This window comes from Diadema setosum, chromosome 13, assembly GCF_964275005.1.
Source record: "Diadema setosum chromosome 13, eeDiaSeto1, whole genome shotgun sequence".
In the NCBI taxonomy this organism is placed as follows: Eukaryota; Metazoa; Echinodermata; class Echinoidea; order Diadematoida; family Diadematidae; genus Diadema; species Diadema setosum.
Window position 1 is genome coordinate 1457519 of NC_092697.1, and position 16444 is coordinate 1473962.

Here is a 16444-nt window from a genome sequence, read left to right on the forward strand (position 1 = left end):
TGTTTACACTCTAGATATCACAAACCATTGTACATGTAGTTGTTCTTATGATCAGCTAGTGCTTTTTACACATGTACAATTGTATTACAAAAAAAAAAAAATCTTACAGTAAAACATCACTAGCAGGCAAAAGGCTGATTTGCTGTGAACTTCATGATAAGGTAAAATTTTGCACTGAAAACTTTGGAATATAGAAAGCTTGATCGATATCAAAGGACAAGTCTAGCTTCATATGTGGATTGAGTGAATTTAACAATATCAGTAGAACACATCAGTGAAAGTTTGAGAAGATCCAACAATCTGTTCAAAACTTATGAATTTTTAAAGTTTCTGCACAATCACTGCTTTATGAGAAGACTACTACAGTGTATGATGTCACATGTGTACAACAATATAAGGAAAATAAAAAGAGAATTTCACAAAACTTTACTTTTTGAATAAAGTGCACATTTCTTCGACTTGTTACTGACGTGTGTCAGGGTAATACTATTCCCCTTGCCTTCTGAAAGAGAGAAGTAAAGGGGTCTTTCGTTACCATATGCGAGAAAAGTGAAAATATATTGAATTTTCTCTATACTATACTACTATACATGTACATGTACTTTCTTTATATCTCTGTACTCTTGTGACATCACAAGCTATTGTAGTCTTCTCATCCAGCTGTGACTGAGCAGAAACTTCAAAAATTCATAACTTTTGTACAGATTGTCTAATTTTCCTCAAACTCTCATTGATGTGTTCTACTAAGATTGTTGCATTCACTCAACCCTTATGTCTATGAAGGTGAACTTGTCCTTTAACTACAGTTGTATACACAGTCCATTAACAGTCACTGTAAAATCAGGCTCTGTGCACAGTGTCTTGTTGAGCTAGATGCCAATAGGTTTGGCCACATGTACAATCAAAAATTTGATAAGTAAATTTGTACCAGTAATTGAAAGTGTTTAAATGTTTTCCATAGATACTGTAGTACCATGTGGATCTGTTTCTTGCAGAAACATAAAATACTGTAATTCAAATTTATATGCAGCTAGTGTATCAGGAGTTTAAGTTAGGGTTGGGATTAGGTTCAGAATTAGGATAAGGGTCAGGGGAAGGGTCCGGGATAATTGCCCAGGGGGTAGTTTGTCCTAGACCCGTATGCAGACCAATAGGTGGATATAGGACCTATCTCTCCTGATCATGATGCTTGAATTGTCATTTTAAAAAAAATGCAAAATGGAGATAAAGGAGAAAGATGAATGGAAAGGAGAGAGAATGTAGGGTAGTTTAAAAAAAAGAGAGATACAGGGACGTATATCTATAGAATGAGTGTGGGAGAGCAAAAGATAAAGAGGAGGAAAAATGAAACACAAAGGGATTAGTTGAGCTGTGGTTGAGATGGAGATGCAAGTGTTAACTTTTTTTTTTTTTTTTGTGGAAATATTAAAAACCACTGACATGAAATATTGAAGACCATATACAGTTGAACCTCTATTATCCGGCCTCCCTTTATCCGGATCTCTCTATTATCCGGACGCAATCTCGCCGTGATTTTTTAAATCTTTTTTTAATAATTACGGGAGGAAAGGGGGATACATTTCTTAATAATTATTTAGGTAAATCATCCCAAGAATTTATAAAAGAAAATGATTTCATTCTTGCAAACACGAACCTCTATTTTGGGGTCTCTGTAACAATGAAAAGGTTGCAGTATACACATTACTACATGTGGTACTACAATGGGCTACATCAGTACATGTGTATGTATATGTAGACTCTACATGTATAAAGCATTGAGTCTCCCGTATCCGGCCAAATCCCTTATCCGGACGAGCCCCGGTCCCGACTTGTCCGGATACGAGAGGTTCAACTGTATACAATCCTCATGAGAGGAATTTAAAGTTTATCTGATGAAAAATGGTTTTGAAATAGTTGAGATATCAGAAAAAAGTAAAACTGGTTCTAATAAAACATGGATTCCACTAACGTTATAGCTTTTATTAGGATTTCTCTTTTTTTCTGGATATCTCAGCTATTTTAAAATCCACTTTCATCGATCAATAATAATTAAAACTTTTTTCCTCTTAGACTTGTAACTATAGTCTTAAAAGACATCTATAATGGAAAAAGTTAAAAAAAAAACCTGGATCGAAATTTATGATTATCATAAAAACTAGGTTTTTAGCGAAGGTTTAATTTCCGCGAATATGGAGAAATCACTTTAAAAAAAGTAGGAGAATTATTGTTTCAGTGGCGTTTATATACAGGACCCGAGGATCCCTCATGAAAAGTACGAGGTAATGCGAAACATTTACACGAATCGTACGCCAAAAACAACAAGAACAACAACAATCCACGAATATTGACGCGCGCGAAAACATTGTTTCACGGATTTATTGCACACACACATGTGTGCTGGCGCTGTGCATATCTGTTGATCATCCAACACAAACCTCCATGACAGCTGACTTGAATACTACTGCACTCAATACCACCAGGATTCGATATCAGTATCCCATTTCGGCCGCACATCCCGACCCGGCGGCGCCCGCGCCGAGGGAGAGGAGCAGCGGAGGAGCAGCGGAGGAGCAGCTGGCCAGTGCATGCTGTCCCATAACAACCGGCCCAGTGCAGTGGAACTCATTACTGTACTTCACCAGTGGCAGTGCAATGATCACGATGTCGGTTCCAGTGCTGAAAGAGGAAGATGGTGAGTAGATTCTTCGCCTAACATGCCTGAGCCTGAACATGCACTTCTTCTTCTTCTTCTTCTTAATTCCTGCTCTTCTTTTTCTCGAAGTAGAGTACCGTACAGTCATCTTTGTACAATTACAGGGTATACGTACGTATCTTATCTCGAAATGGGGATTTAACACAACCACGGTTAACACACAAGGTCAAGTGCATGTACAGATCGGAGATCCGTCTGTCCGGAGGACTCTTTTATATTTTGCCATTTACGCTGTCCTCCGTAGACGAGCTGTTTATGCTAAAAGCGATGTGTAAAACCCTATCACAACCCTGCCTTGGCCTAACCCAAAAAGACTGGAGCAAATGTATGTCACTTGCACCTCCCTAGCCCTGGCCCTGCCATAGTGCCAACATTCTCAAAGAGGCTGCTACGTTTATGTATTCACAGTGTCCCTTGTATTGACCAGGTGAATAATTACGATTATGGAACTTGCCTTGTCCTTAACATTGCAAATCCGGTTTCTTTTTTATGTGACTCGCGATTTAATGTATATGACATACAGCTTCAATATTGTAAATTTGTTCGGATCATGAGATTAGCCTCGAAAGGTCAATGGCCTACTGCTGATTTCCTCCACCATTTATTTTAATTGTTAATCATCAACACACACTTTTTAACTATGATTATGTACTTACCTAATAGTTTTTGGTTTGTATATGTTTGATATGACTGATTGTCTTGTAAACTGAAATTGTCTCTGCCCATCATGAATCAATTTTGAAAAGAAACTCTTGCTCAGAACAATGGCAATCCTGGGTTTTAGCGGGCTAAATTATTTTTGGCTATATGATTTTAACTTCAGCACAGTCATTATCGATACAGACAGGGCCCGCAGAATGTTTTTTTCAGTGTGGAAGGCTGCGGGATGGGGGGGGGGGGGGGGGAGGGATGTCAAGGTCAAGACCCCTGTAGCCTACTAATAGATGGGTAAGGAGAGGGATTCTTCATTGTGGATGAAATTTAAAGGCATAATTTACCATTTGCAGATGAAACAAAAACCCAGCATGGGTGCTTTAAAATAGCTAATGTGAGTTAGGGATACAAACAACCACTGTAAAAATTTGAGTTAGTAAAATCGGTGAAAGTACTGTTAAATGTATAGAATGTGAACAATAGTTATAATAAAAATGTTTCGAGACTAAACTGTCTACAGTTACAGTTTATTGAGAAAAAACAAGATATTTTCTCATATTTTAGGCTTTATGGCGAAAATTTTATATGATTAACATAGGATATTTTGTGGTACAACAGACCTACACATACATGTACAATGTATGTATTAAATGTCATAATCTCGGAAATTGTTTAAATCACTGTTCCCAAACGTAAACACGACCTTGAAGTTGGTAGATTTTCACTTACTGTTTATATTCTATGATATTGGTGCCCTGAAAGTTTGGACTTGACTTGTATGCATGCGCAACATGCTGAAAATAAATAAATCATGATTTTTTTTTTAATGATATTGCACACCAAAAACAAACAAACAAACAAAAACAAAGTGGGTGGCAGTGATAGAAATATGGCTGTATTTAACTTTATAGAGAGAAAATAGAAGGTTCAACAACATTCTTTGATAGATAGTGAAAACAAATATGTTGTGTATGATGCATCCAGAATGACAATTTGTACGGTAATTGAGGAATAATTTTCTTCTTAGAACTTTTTCTTCTTCTTCCTCTTCTTCTTCATCTGCTTTGCTAAAAGTATAGACCACAGTTCAGTGTGTTATCATACTATTGTGCTGTGCAGGTTTTTTGTGTGTAATGTCTAAGTACTAGTAGTTAATTAGAGAGCTGTGTAGACTCTACTGCTGAAATGAAATTTTAGAGGAGCTGTATATATCGAGTACCTCTCCTGAACCCTGACGAAGCTTACAGTTTTTAAATTTCTCAATCTTTATATATGGAGGAGCCCCTAGTGTCTGGGAGTTCCTACTCAGGAATGCAGATGACAACACCATTGCAACATGTTTCTTATCGGAGAGCAAGGCAGTGGGTGAGAGGTTGCTGGCCCACAATGCATCTGACAAAGGTGAGTGACCTTGTTGCCTTCTTTCCCCTCCTACAGCCCTACAACAATACCGGTACTTAGACTGACTCCTGTGGCCATTTTGATAATCACATGTGGTCTAGTTACCATGTATGAAACATAATAAAGACGAGACATAAACGTGGCTTGTGACTTGATCCAGAACATGCAAGACTTGTCAGGCATTTCATTACATACTTCATTACTTCTACAGCACAATACCCTACAAATGTGAATGTTTTTTTAAGACAGATCATATTTATCATTTGTAAAATTATGGAACTACTACCCGAGTAGGTCCATGGTAAAATTGTTGATTAAGCAAAGCACTACTGGTAACGGTAATACGCGTGGCTAGCATCCCTTTTGAATAGGTAGCATGACGTATAGTTGCAATTGTTACCAACAGACAATAATGGAATTTATACAGTGCACTCCAATTGTAATGAACATGGTTATAGCAAAATTCTGGTTACAATGAAAATCCAGGTTGTAAAATTATTTGCTCTATTTTTTCATTTTTTATACCTGTATGTTCGGTTATAACAAAATTTCAATATAACGAAGAAAACTGCCAGTCCCAAGGACTTTGTTAATGTTATATCGGGAGTCCACTGTACAATCAAATCTTACACAAGTCAAAGAAACTTTTCTACTCAGGATGGATATTCAAATGTGTTCATTCTATTTTGTAAGCAGAAATTCACATACAATTCAGGACTTTTCTCTGGTTTTGTTCAATTCAATAAAAGGTAAGGTTGCATAACCAAGGCATGGAATAATAAACAAATGAAGAAATTAGTGGTTTGTCCGAGTTCATCACAAATTCTACACTGAAAGATTTCAGCGGGTCATACATTGAATTAATTAATAACACTATCATATAGACACCAAGAGTGTTGTGGCTATTGGGATACTGCATGAACACATAGACACAGATACTTTAAAGGTTACATAGACAGTGGGTAATATTTCCAGGTAATATTTCCATTTTTTCCCATTTTGTTGTTGTCGTTGTGACATGTTTTACATTAGGCAGGATTTTTCTTTGTGTGAAAGTATTGAGATTCAGCCTTGTTACACCAGTTATATCTTACAACCACAAAATAAGTTGTAAGAAAAAAGGTTTTTAAAAATAAGTATAGCATGATACACTTACATGGGAAAAAAATTGGGACTGCACATGATTCCTTGTTACAACGGATAGCTCATTGTCCCCGCCGAACGAGTTCGAGCAGGGGACTATGAAACGGGCTCCGTACGTGTGTGTGTCCGTGTGTCCGTCCGTCCGTCCGTGTGTCCGTCCGTGTGTCCGTGTGTGCGTCCGTGTGTGATCAAAATCTTCAATTTGCTACTTCTCTGTCATTTATGAGCCAATTTTGATTCTGTTTGCCTTATATGATAGCACTACAAGGGAGCTTTGAAACTTCTACACAGAATTTCAGTCGTGACCTTTGACCTTGACCTTTGACCTATATTGTACATTTTGCTACAAAATGCTACTCCTTCGCCATTTCTAACCCGATTTCGATTCTGTTTGCTTTATATGATGGCACTAGGTGAGGGCTTCAAAACTTCCACACAGAATTTTGACCTTTGACTTCTTTGACCTTTGACCTTGATTTTTGACCTATATTGTACATTTTGCTACAAAATGCTACTCCTTCGCCATTTCTAACCCGATTTCGATTCCGTTTGCTTTATGTGATGGCACTAGGTGAGGGCTTCAAAACTTCTACACAGAATTTTGACCTTTGCCTTCTTTGACCTTTGACCTTGATTTTTGACCTGTATTGTACATTGGCTACAAAATGCTACTCCTTCGCCATTTCTAACCCGATTTCGATTCCGTTTGCTTTATGTGATGGCACTAGGTGAGGGCTTCAAAACTTCTACACAGAATTTTGACCTTTGCCTTCTTTGACCTTTGACCTTGATTTTTGACCTGTATTGTACATTGGCTATAAAATGCTACTCCTTCGCCATTTCTAACCCGATTTCGAGTCCGTTTGCTTTATGTGATGGCACTAGGTGAGGGCTTCAAAACTTTTACACAGAATTTTGACCTTTGACATCTTTGACCTTTGACCTTGATTTTTTACCTATATCGCACATTTTGTTACAAAATGCTACTTCCGGCGGGGACATATATTACGCACCGCGTAATTTCTACTTTTCCTTGTTTTATTTGAGTTTCCTATTTCCTGTTAGGCTAATACAGTGCACTCTTGTTGACGAACATGATTGTAACAAAATTCTCATTGCGACGTAAAAATTCAGGTCCCCACATTATCCGTTCTTGATTTGTACTGTTTATTTGTTTGGTTGTAACAGAATTTTGATTAAAAACGAAAGAAAACTGCCAGTTCAGAGGATTTCATTATAACAGGAGTCCAGTGTGTGTAGTCAAACAGCATTGTCTTTTTAATTGTAATTGGCCATTGATTCTTTGCAGTGGAGTGCTTTGATGTCAAGCCTTATTATGAAGACTGTTTCAAGTTCTCACCTGTTTAACCTTTAAGGAGAGTAATTTTGTAACTGAATCCACTTTGCGTCAAAAAGCCCCTTTTTGGAGCTACCACTTGTCATTGTCTATTTCATGGTTCCACCACCCCACAATTCTACCGAAAAATATTTTGTAGTTATAATTATCTTCAGAGGCACAGGTGATTATTACAATACTGAATAGGTTTTCAGTTTCAAGCATTTGATGTAAAATATATGTATTATATTACCAAGACTACATACTTTTGATCTTCCCGTACTTTCTCATTTAAGACATTCCTCTCATATTTTGATAAACATGTTTGAAACTTTTATTCCAAAACCATGTCATGGAACCAAACATACAGAAGTGTACTGTGATGCTCTCAGCTTTATATATTTAAAGACAATATAAGTGTACCATACAGGCATCTGGTAGGTGTACTTGCAATGCTTATTGCAGTAGACTGCAGCCTGTTGAAATGAGAAATTATTCATGCCCCCCTCTCTTTTCATATCTTTATTTATGATAGACAAAAAGGCCGTTGCCCATTTCCTGTACCACACAGGAGCTGTAAGCATTCAAGTACAGGCAGCACCGGAAGAAAGCAAGTCTGAAATAACAGGTCAGTACTGTGATGTCACATACATAGATGTATTCATTGTTTCCGCATAAACATGTATTCACTACTATACACATTCATTGTTTCCAAATCATAATTTCTATCATTTTAAACTAGTAATTGTCGTCTGAATGACTGATTATTTTGTTGAGTAACTTACGCCTTCACTCAATGACATAATAATGTTCATGTTCAAACTGTCACAAGTATGGTTCTGTATATTAGACACATCATTTGGCATTGTTGAGTTACTATAAAAGTGGAAATTTTTATCACGGTGTTGAAAATTTCACGCAACCAGAAACTAGCGCGAAAATAAAAGCACGCGAAAATATCCACTTTTACAGTAGGTGTGCAAAATTGCATTCACATGGCTTCTTGTGTGATAGAAATGTATATTTAGTGCTGTTATCTGAAAGGCTTTTGTCAATGATTCGTTTTTTAATTTACATCTATCTCTCCAGATTCTGTTCCTAGCAATGTGGATAGCAAGCAAAGGATATCTCCAGGAGCTGATGTTCAGATTGAGACCAAAGATGACAATCCAGAAGTAACTGTGCAGTCAAGTGTTGACTATCCCACCAACCCTCCTGGAAGTTCTACAATATATGATAGTGGTGCAATGGACGATGATGCCAGTGATGACAATGGCTATGCTCTCTGGGATCAAGACCTTCAAATTGATGAGGAGGAAACCCCAATAGAGAATTCAACTCCAAAAGAGAATGCAACCGCAAAAGAGAATGCAGCTGCAAAAGAAAATACATCGGGAGTAGATAGAACTGATGGAGGGCTAGAGTGCCAGAACTGCCACACCTGGTTTAGGCACACCTGGGACTATGATATTCATCGACTGCAGAGTCCTGCACAGTGTGTACCATCAGTCTATGCTTGTAACCAATGTGGCCACATCCGAAAACAGAGGTTTAGGATCATCACACATATCCAAAAGGTGCACAATGTTCCTCTTGCAGAGATACTGGCAAAGATTGAAGATCTCAAGATTCCCAAGAGCGACATAGCCAGTATGAAGATCCAGATCCATAAAGTGACAACAGCAAGCCCAAAACACCAGATGAAGTCTTATGCTTGTGATCGCTGTGACTTCACACACAATGGCCAGGAACCTATCATCAAACATCTACAAGAGGAGCATAAGTTAACTCTTGCAGAGACACTGTCAGAGTACCGAAAACTTGAGGTTCCTGTGAGCAAAGTGGAGACCAACAAACGAGGGTTAAAACGAATACGGAAGTCACGTAAGAGAGGTAGACCCAGAAAGATCATTGGTGAAGGGAACATTCAGAATGCTAAAAAGAGGAAGATTGCTCGGTCTATCAAGAACTGTGGCAGAAACTCTTCCGCAGGTACTGGCATTGTGTTGGACTTGTGCTGGAGAGATATACAAGACCATGAGACAGCTACTGATGAGGAAGTTGATTCCAGGAGAGTACCACCAGAGAAACTAAAGTTGCGCACACTATCCATAAAGCTTCGAGACATTCGAATGTCAAAAGGAGATATGTCAAAAGGAGATACTACTTTTGAAGCCAACTCCCAAGTGGAGGAGTCAGCAGGAGAGCCAGTTGGGCACACTGCGGAGATTGTTCTCTCCACAACAGAGCATGGGGACATGAACAAGGAAATGGAGGCAAAGCTGGAAGAAAGCGAAGATAAGGAACAAGCACAAGCAAGTGAAGAAGATGAAGACAAGGAACAGACACAAGGAGAAGAAGAACCAGTCACCAAAATATCCCCAACGGATACCTCAGAAGATGTTAACAGCATTTCCTCAAAGGCAACTCAGCATAATGGTAGAAAAAGCCAAAAGTGTGAAATATGTGGTAGATACTTTAAGTTTCAGCACCGCCTCTTTAAACACATCTCCGTTGAACACCTTGGGATGTCTTATACTTGCAGTACTTGTAACAGGGTATTCAACAGTCTCACAAACTTCCGGTTACACATCCAAAACGTACACAAGAACAGGGCAAATGGCAAAGTTTTCCAATGTGACATATGCCACAAAACCTTCTCCCATGAGTCGACATACAACGCTCATAAACGTTCACATGGAAAAAAGAATGCGTGTGAAGTGTGTGGGAAAATATATGCTTCCCCGAGAGCAGTGAAAGCTCATCTAAATCGTGAGCACACAAAGGAAAAGTTGTTCACCTGCGCCGAGTGCAATAAAACTTTCTATGACAGGAAAGCATTACAGCAGCACATGCATTGCCATTCTGAACGCCAGTGTGAGTGTGATGTCTGTCACAAAAAGTTCTACTTCATGTGGGAAGTTAACCGTCACAAACAGTTTGTTCTCAGTGAGAGATCTCATCTCTGTGAAATTTGCGGCTCATGCTTCAAAACAGAAGCGGCTCTGAAGGATCATAGTGACTTTACTCACAATACTGAGTACAGATTTAAATGTGAAATTTGTGGCAGGGGCTTCAAGCGACCCTGTACTCTCCGTAAACATCGGAAGAGTCACACAGACATCAAACCATATCCTTGTGAGATCTGTGGGAAAAATTTCCGCACACGAAGACACCTTCAGGTGCATACGAACTGGCACAACAATGTCAGGGACTTTGTGTGTAAGGTATGCGGCAAGGCATTCCTGACAAAAACAAACCTAGACAAGCATTTCTTCACCCACACTGGCAGAAAACCGCACCCATGCACGGAGTGCGACCAGCAATTTGTTGATCGTCCTGGTCTGAGACATCACCTTCTGAAGAAACATGGTGTTCACCTTGAACGCAACGTACCAAGGAAAACAGCAGCTCTCAAAACGAATAAAGCTTATCCAACAGACCTTCAGATCCAACAGATTCCATCAGCCCCAAGAACAGTTGTGGAACCAGTTCATAGCTCTGTTGTCTCTGGTCAACCAGCCCAATTTGATGTTGTCTCCAGTGCTGTGACAGCCAGTGGAATCAATGAGGAGGGTCTCAAGACAGCTGAGCAGGTGTCTGAGGATCTCCAGCCTCCAGTGATGACTGCACAGTCACTGCCACAGCATTCTAACGACATAGACGACAATATGATTGCTACTGAGACACTGATGCAAATCATTATGTCATAGTGCATGGTCTGGCAGTGACTTCTGCCATGACATTGTACTAGTGAGATGTGTCGAAATCCAGACTTTTATTGCTTGTGTTTTGTTGGCTGTGTATTATATGCCTGTGCCATACAGTGTCTCTGGAGGCATCTCATTTTAAGGTTGTCGTGATCAATTTTTGGGACAGCATAACTTTACCAAAGAGCTTAATGGGAATATTTTTGTACAACTGTATATGTAGGTGGACAAGGCTGTGTCTGTGGATTTGTAGACTGTGCACTCGGGTCAAAGGACAGAGTCAAATCCGTAAAATGACAAATAAGTCCAGTGTCTACTCTCTGTGTGATTTGGGCCTGAAAATTAGCTCGGATTCTCTATTACACCAGTTTGCCAAGAGCCATCACAAATTTATTGGTGTGTTTCTTTCAGGGTCCATTTTGCGATCTCTTCTTCTAATTCAATTTCTACCCACATTTTATCGCAGATACAATGTATAACACTTTAAGAAATCATGAATGTCAAATTTTCCACTGATAATCGCATTCTCTGCTTAATTTGCAAGAAGACCGATCATTGTGGGAAGTGATTAAACATGAAAACACATCGTCGCCAGTCACACGAACCGACGAATCACTCGATTTTGGGTCAAATTTTCGATTTTGAGATTTTCACTCATTTCGATAGTAGACATTCCATACTACATATTCTGAAATTCTCAGTGTGTAATTCGGTGTAATTTTTACGTAGTTATCACTTTTGTAGAAGTATGTATTAAATTCCATTTGTGAAAATTATTTGTTTTCCCCATAGACGCGTGTGTTAAACAATCAGGCGATTCGACGGTTCGGTGACCGCGCGTACTAGTACGCGCGGTCACCGAACCGACGAATCAGTGGGCATTGACTTGCGTGTAGTTTTTGAGATTCAACAGTTCATTGACCGCGCGCACAGTGCGTGTACTATGTAATACATGCGTTGACAATGACAACGCTCAATGTACATGTACATATGGACACACGTGGAAAATGATAACGTTCTTTGCAGACCGAAAATACATGCATGCAGCTCTTTGACGATTTCCCGCTTATTTGTTAACAATACAATTCGATAAAAACTTCACAAGTTAGAGCAAGAATTGAAGTCTGATGTACTACAAAAATAATTGGAAATTATAGACATGAAAGTGTAGCAACCATAAGTCAAAAATGGGTTAACTTCAAACACAATTTTCTCGAATTGTCGTTCTTACGCAAACCTGAGGGATTCGTCGGTTCGTGTGACCGGCGACGACATGTGCACGTACCGACTTGCCACACATTTACCAAATGAACATTACACATGTAGCTAGCACGTGCTCACAATTGCATAAACAGACAGGAGGTGAACACACTTACGCTCCTCCCTTGCTCCGCAACAACATTCAAAATACGAGAAGTTTGCAACGAAAATCAGGACATGCACCAGCTCCATAATTTTGCTTTTCCCTAGTCACTTCTCGAAAAGTAAGTGCATTGATCACCACCTTCAGAACTTTTGTATACAGCAGTAATATACAGTATTCAGAAAATAAATGAAACCCTTTAAGATTTCAATTGCTTAGGGGGAACGGGAGCTGTGGATCTCAGTCCTGCCAGGGTTTTTTGGCTCTGCAACATGCGATGTTCCATACTGTGCATGGTCTCTTGCTTCCTCACTTGTTTGTTTGTTTGTTTGTGTGCCTGTGTATGTGTGTATGTTTCTGACAATGTACTGCACATGTACAGTATTTAGAAATAAACTCCCTTGCCTTCAACAGTATACATATTCATAAAGATTGTAACAAAATCAGTTACTCTAAACTTGGGGTGAAATTAAAATTTCATGCAAGCCGAGATCCTAGTGCATTGTTTCATTGGTTGGTGTATGTATGTTTGCTATGCATTTGTTTGTGTGCACTAGCTGATAGTCTGTGTTTGTGTGTATGTTGGTATGTCTAAATGACTAGATCTTGTTGTGTGTGTTTGTATGTGTGTGTGTGTGATCTGGAATAAATTGACCAGCTTTCTGATTGCTTTTCCAAATGGAGATGTTTGTCTTGGGGTAATGGGGTTGTTTGATTTATTTCTGTAGTCAATCAAACAAACTGAATACAATTATCAAACACAAAGAAAAGAATAACAAATAACATTGATTATCTTACCAAAAGATTCACATCAGCAATGATATTGTGTATGTTCCTAAATATAAGTACCCTAGATAAGTCGGGCCTATACTTGTACATACATATGTATTTTCAAGTAAATATCAGGGAAAATTGAGACAATAACAGCCTGGGACAACCATCACAAACGATTAAGTTTGAAATTAGGGTTGGAGCCTTATAAACAAATACAATACAAATTTGTACGACAACTTTGTGGGGAAAAATGATTAGTGATCAGGTACATGTACTGGGAGCTAGTGCAGTGCAGTGCTGTTTGAGTGTGGATTCAGAATGCAGTTGAATGAAAAGAATAATAGAGAATGTAAAATATAATGATATTTACCTGATCTAAAAGGGATGGTGAAGTTTTGGTTTGAATAGAGGTTTTCAACTTATTTGTAAGATAATGAGAAACCTGTCCTGAAGTAGAGCATGTAATTTTAAGAAGAATTCAAAGTTTCTTTGATGAAAATTGGTTTTGAAGTGGTTGAGTATCCAAAACACTAGCATCCTAGTAAAAGATGACACCTACCTTAGTATCACTTTGTTTTATATTGCTTTTGGATATCTTGGCCACCTCAAAACCAATTTTTCATCTAATAAACTTTGATATCCTCTAAGAATTTTATGTCCTTTGATATTTCATAAAGTGATTTCCAAGTACATGTATCTTGCAAAAAGTTAAGACCTGACGAATCCTCACCTCAACCATATATATAGGTCCTACCATCCCTTTAACTTAAGTGTTAACCTTAAATGCGTTGTGAAAAGATGATGGATGTAGGCACATGTAATGAATTTATGCTTTCATAAAAGTGACTGGTGGGCCATTCTTGAATCTTCAAATCATTTTGTTTTTCTCGCCTCTTTTATAATGATTTGAATGCATGAAATAATTAAAGAATATGTACCCCAGTTTAATAGAGCCAAGAAATTTGATCCAGTACTTGTACAAATATACCCGTAGGGCCTACATACTTTGGTTCACCCCTAATTCAAAGATGGAATTTATTTTTACTATCAACCACAATTTGACCACAAAATATTACAGGAACTTAAAGATACAGTGTATACAAGAATTAAGGAATTGTAGGGCTCCTAGGACATATAAATAAATGAATAAATATATGAATAAAAGTGAGGATATGAGTTTGTGGGCACTTGCCCGTACGAGGCCATTAATTTGTACTACTGAGCAGGTCTGGCCAGAAGGTCTGTTTATAAACACTGTCAGCAAGTAATCAGGGCAGGGGACCAAATATAGTCGACCAAGCAAAGGCCATCAAATTTTTACTAAATTTTATGAGGGAAGTGATGAAACTCGCCAATTCGATCCCCCCCCCCCAAAAAAAAAAAAAAAAAAATAATGATAATTAATTAATTAATTAAATAAATAAATAAATAAATAAATAAGACGAAAAAAGGAACCTGGCGTAAATACTCAATCCTGAGTGATACACGCCATTACAATTAACCAAAATAGCATTTCGTCGACGAAATGGCTGGTGTCATGGCAATTTTGTCCACAAACTGACTGATCGCAACGAAAAAGAGACCTAAGGACACTTGGCGCTCCATACTACAGAATTATCCCTCGCCACCTTATTCGATGGACGGCCGACCTGGTACCGACAACAATAATATTTACACCGATTTTCCGCAGTTCCGGTCAAACAAAACACGCTACTCCGAGTAATTCTGAGGTCTTTACCATACACTGAAGCAAAATTTTGAGCAGATGTCAACTTCCGAGGAAGAAGAGGAAGGTGAGTATATAAAAAAAACGATCTACAATAATTTTTAGCGGCATATCTCTTCAGCTAATTGGAATTGAAAAAGGCAGACTGGCTGGAAGAACGGTTTATGCACGCACGCAAGTTGCAGGTAGCCCGACTGACGCCGACCACCGCTGATGGATGCACCAGACGCCGGGCCGGGCCGCCTCCGGGCCGTGTTACATCGACACACAGCAGGTGCCCCGCCGCGCCGCCGGGTTGTGTTTGGCTGTCCGACACGATGGTACGAACGTGTTGGATTGGGGGCTTAGGCTGGCCGGCTGCATGTGTGACAATTTTTTGCTACGTTTTCATTTTTATTTAGAATCTATTCAGTTTTCTTTACCCAGGGTAGCCCCATCAGTGGTTTACACACTGTTACAGGGGGCCCGCCCTGCAACAGAATGACAACAGTTCAACAAACACAAATTAACAAATCAAGAAGGACATTCCTTTTTAATTTTACATCATAGCATCAACACAATATCAATACTCAAGGTCCTATATGAATGAAGAAATGCAAAATTAATCTTTGGCGATAATAATACACAAACTCACATTAGGGCCTACTTGAAAAAAATATACCTAACGTAACAGTTAGGTCCTAGTTTAATAACATTATAACGTTAAACAGGAATATAAAAAATACCCGAATTCAAGGCTACCCCAAATGAGATTGTTATGCTGATTACGAACGCTTGAAAAGAGGTAACTATACACAGCCCAGTCGCTGTATGTAGTATTCGCACAGCGTAATTAATAACAGCGTCTGGTCGGGCTAGACTCTAGAGAGGTGGCATTTCGGACTTCAGCGGGGTGCTGATTCCAAATACATGATGCATAGACCTAGTGTGAAAATGATTTTTTTTTTTCCTGCTTGAGTTTTAACTTGTGGAATTATGAGACCATTATTACTTGTGTTTCGTGTACGATATGAATGTATGTCAAGGGGCGTAATTTTGAGTTCTTGCACATATTCGGGCATGTTGCCATGAAGTGTCTTGAAGACTGCTTTACAAGTGTTCAAACGCCACCTCTCTTCAAGCGTCCTGCCCATATATATGCCAACGTAACCTTCCAAGCACCTGGTTGGTTGGCACTGTGTGATCCACTCTCCTTACCACTCTGGCCATTTTCTTGTGTTGTTTGATAAGCACATCTTTAAGAGTTTGTGAGTAGTTTGACCATGCACAAGAACAATAATCAAAATACGGTAGGATTAACGAGTTTGCCAGGATTTTAGCGCTACTTTCGGTTAGGTACTTCTGCAGGCGTCTCAGCAATGCTAGTCGTGTGGCAATTTTTTTACAACATTCTTCAACTTGCTTTTGCCATCTCATTGATTCAACCATCCAAACTCCTAGGTACTTATATTCCCTCACTCTATCCAATTCGTTACCATCAATTTCAAGTTTCAGCTGCAGCAGATGGCAGTTTTCTTGAAGTTCCTATCACCATGAACTGAGTTTTCTTAACATTCAACGTCAAACAATTTTGTCCCAACCACCAGTTTTCATTGTACAATTCAGTATTCAGCACGGTTTCGAT

General features: G+C 38.9%; 1 protein-coding gene across 1 annotated transcript; it reads left to right on the forward strand.

The window, feature by feature from the left end:
* Window positions 1–2439: 2439 nt before the first annotated feature.
* LOC140237049 (uncharacterized) lies at window positions 2440–12804 on the forward strand. The gene is made up of 4 exons (XM_072316990.1): window positions 2440–2692; window positions 4646–4768; window positions 7783–7875; window positions 8337–12804. The coding sequence occupies exons 1-4, from the start codon at window positions 2440–2442 to the stop codon at window positions 10958–10960; spliced, it is 3093 nt and encodes a 1030-aa protein (XP_072173091.1). The 3' UTR covers window positions 10961–12804.
* Window positions 12805–16444: the final 3640 nt, after the last annotated feature.